This window comes from Phaethon lepturus, unplaced genomic scaffold (assembly GCF_000687285.1).
Source record: "Phaethon lepturus isolate BGI_N335 unplaced genomic scaffold, ASM68728v1 scaffold25286, whole genome shotgun sequence".
In the NCBI taxonomy this organism is placed as follows: Eukaryota; Metazoa; Chordata; class Aves; order Phaethontiformes; family Phaethontidae; genus Phaethon; species Phaethon lepturus.
This window is the reverse complement of record NW_010547277.1, coordinates 19997-22994: the sequence shown is the minus strand read 5'-3', so window position 1 is coordinate 22994 and position 2998 is coordinate 19997. Positions and strand designations below refer to the sequence as shown.

The following is a 2998-nucleotide window of genomic DNA, read 5'->3' as shown; positions in this document are numbered from 1 at the left end:
AGACCCCCGCCCGGCCACCGGCAACCTGGGGATGAGGGAAGATGGCCTGTGCCTACTGGGGAGGGGGCCCCTGCCTTGCCCTCCCTGCTGGAAGGGAGCATGGCAGCAGATGGCTGCCTTGGAGCTGCTCTCCTGCCGGTGGCTCCTGGTGAGATAAGCAGAGTCAGTGGTAATTAACCCCCAGCATTTGAAGCGTGAACAGCCATTAGCAGAAGGGTTAATGAGCTCGTTTCCCTGTCACTTCATACTGTCTCCTCATCCTCCTTGCCTGCCATGGAGCAAGTAATGGGAGCAGGGCCTGGGGCGTAGGACTGCAGCTGAGCGGTTCCCTGCATGCTGCAGGGACAGCATGGGAAAAGGGGCTGGCCAGACCCCCTGCACCGCACTGCTGAGCTGGCTCGGGGGACCCCTGTTACCAACGCCAGCAAGGTACAAGGAAACCAAAGATGTTTGGTTTCCCTCATCTAGCTGGCTTCCACTTAGCTTTTGCTCCTATGTCAGAGCCTGCACGCAGGGTTAGGAGGCTCCTGGTGCTGTGGGTGAGACTTTCATAGCTATTGGCAGGGATGCTCAGTGGCACTGGGCTGTCCCCTCACCCTGGAGCCAGGACTGCGATGCCTTTCTCAGGCCTCTGTCGTGGCAGTGCCCAAGGAAGCACTCTCAGCATTGCCAGGACTTCCCTGGCTTGTCCTTGCCTTTCCATCCTTAGGACTGTATAGCCCAGCTGTGGCTGGTCCCCTCCTGTCCCATTCCCATGCCACCCTGGGTCCAAACTTGCCCCTTTGGCTGGAGCTGGCATCTCGTCCAGCCCAGGGGCTCAGGCTGCAGGGCTGGTGGTGGCAGCTAGCTTGCTGGCTGCTGTGGGGAACACCTGGGTTGTCACACCCTTCGCCTGCCCCCAGCCACCCCACAAACTCCTGCCCCTTGGCTACCCTGCCCCAAACCCAGGCTGAGGTCTGCACTCCTGGGGCAAGCAGTGGATGGGTGGCCACTGTCTGTGTGCCCCTGGCCCAGGATGTGTGCCAAGACTCCCGTCTCGCTCCCCCCAGGTGACAACTGTGAAGTGGACAGCCGCTCGGGGCGCTGCGTGCCCGGTGTGTGCCGCAACGGTGGTACCTGCACCAACGGCGCTGATGGGGGCTTCCGCTGCCAGTGCCCGGTGGGTGGCTTTGAGATGCCCTTCTGCGAGGTGTCCACACGTTCCTTCCCACCGCGATCCTTCGTCATGTTCCGGGGCCTGCGCCAGCGCTTCCACCTCACCCTCACCCTCTCGTGAGTCCTCTCCCTCCTCCACTGGATGCCAGCACCTACCGACTTGCCCGGCCCTGCTCTGGTGGCTCTTGTGCACCCTGGGCCTGTCCAGGGACTTGCTGATGCTCTCCAGATCCCTGCGTTACTGGCTTTGCCTCGCCATGGGGCTGGCCTGGCACCTTTAGCCAAAGGGCTCTGCATCTGCACTGGCATGTCTCCCCTGGCATCAGCTCGTCCCTCCCTTCAGTGTCTCTGCCCTTCCTTGCTGCCAGATCTCTGCCTTCATTCCAGGCCCTTCCATGCTCCCAAAGCATCTGCTGGATCAACCTCCCAGCCCCTTTCCAGCTGGGCTTGCAGCTGGGGCCAGGCCCAGGTCTCATCCTGTCCCTGTGCTGGGCCCGTGCCATGGGAGAGCGGGGATCTCCATGTGCTCCTTGTGCACACCCTGCCCTCCCACTTCCTCCCTTTCCCCAGGTTCAGCACCATGGAGCCCAGCGGCCTCCTGCTCTACAATGGGCGCCTAAACGAGAGGCACGACTTCCTGGCGGTGGAGATCATCCAGGGGCAGGTCCAGCTGAAATACTCCACAGGTAGGCTCGTCCCTGCCTGTCGTGGGATTTGTGCCGTGGGAGCTGCAAGAAGGCCTGCGCTGAGTGGGGAGAGCAGGCTGCTGCCCTGGATGGAGCCCGCGCTAAGGGAGACGGGGTTGAGAGGGGTGTCGGTGAGCATCAGTGGGTGGCACAGAGTACGGGTATCTATCTCGGGACCCTCCCTAGGCTTATGCATGCAAGCGCAGCAAGAGGGTGTGAGCACAAACTGGGATAAACACTTTTGAGGTCTTCCCTGCCATTCTGCCCCGTTATGTCATTGGGAGCTTCATCTCCTGCCTTGCCATGAACCTGTCTGGAGAGTAGGAGCCTCTTGGGAGGGTGTTTGCTATCCTGTTGGTCTCACCCCTGCTGCCTTGTGCCACTGCTGTGCCCATCCTGCCTGCCCCAAGCGGTGTCGGGCTCAGCTGCCAGGAGCACTGGGCCCTCGTATTAACAACTGGGGCTGCCCTCCCGTCCTGTGCCCAGTGTTCCTCCCCTCTCCCCTGCATGCAGTGCCTGGTGGCCATCCTGCTGCTGCTCTGGCTGCACTGGTCTCTTCAGAGCAAGGCCCAACGAGTTGCTGGCAAGGGGCTGGCCACACAGTGCCAGGGCACTCCAGCCATCAGCCTGGACAGGGGAGCCATCCCAGGGTGCTGGCTGCTGGTCCCAGGACTGCGATTCCCCCCACCCTGCTCCTGCCCCAAGACTGCAGCAGGCAGGGACTCGCGTGCTGAGCTTGCCTCTCTGAAGCTGTTCTCCACCCCTGTGTGATGCCATGAGCAACATGGAGGGTTTGGCATGTGCAGAAGGGGCGGGTGCGTCCAAGGGCTGTCTGGCTTTCCTCAGCGTGCCGTCACCCCTGTCTCCGCAGGAGAGTCCAGCACGGTGGTGAGCCCCTACCTGCCGGGGGGTGTGAGTGATGGGCAGTGGCACACGCTGCAGCTCCACTACTACAACAAGGTACGTGTGCCGTGGCTGTCCCCCCAAGCGCGTGGGTCTCTCTCCCTGCGAGGTGTGAGTGAGCGGCTCTGGCACTCTCCTGTGCTCTGGCCCTGCCACATGTGGGAGGCTCTGGAGAGAAGGTGGTTTTCTGCCTTTGGGGATGGGTGCAGTGGAGCAGACAACCGGGTGCAGGGGGAGATTGACCCTCAGGACCA

At 62.2% G+C, this 2998-nt stretch overlaps 1 protein-coding gene across 1 annotated transcript in view; it reads left to right on the top strand.

Moving 5' to 3' along the window:
• LOC104622724 (cadherin EGF LAG seven-pass G-type receptor 3-like) overlaps positions 1-2998 on the top strand; it is a gene marked incomplete at its 5' end in the record, with an annotated part of 31985 nt that overhangs the window by 11877 nt on the left and 17110 nt on the right. Inside the window, 3 exon segments of the mRNA XM_010289595.1 lie at positions 1050-1272; positions 1726-1841; positions 2713-2801. Of these exon segments, the coding sequence (XP_010287897.1) occupies positions 1050-1272; positions 1726-1841; positions 2713-2801 (428 nt within the window).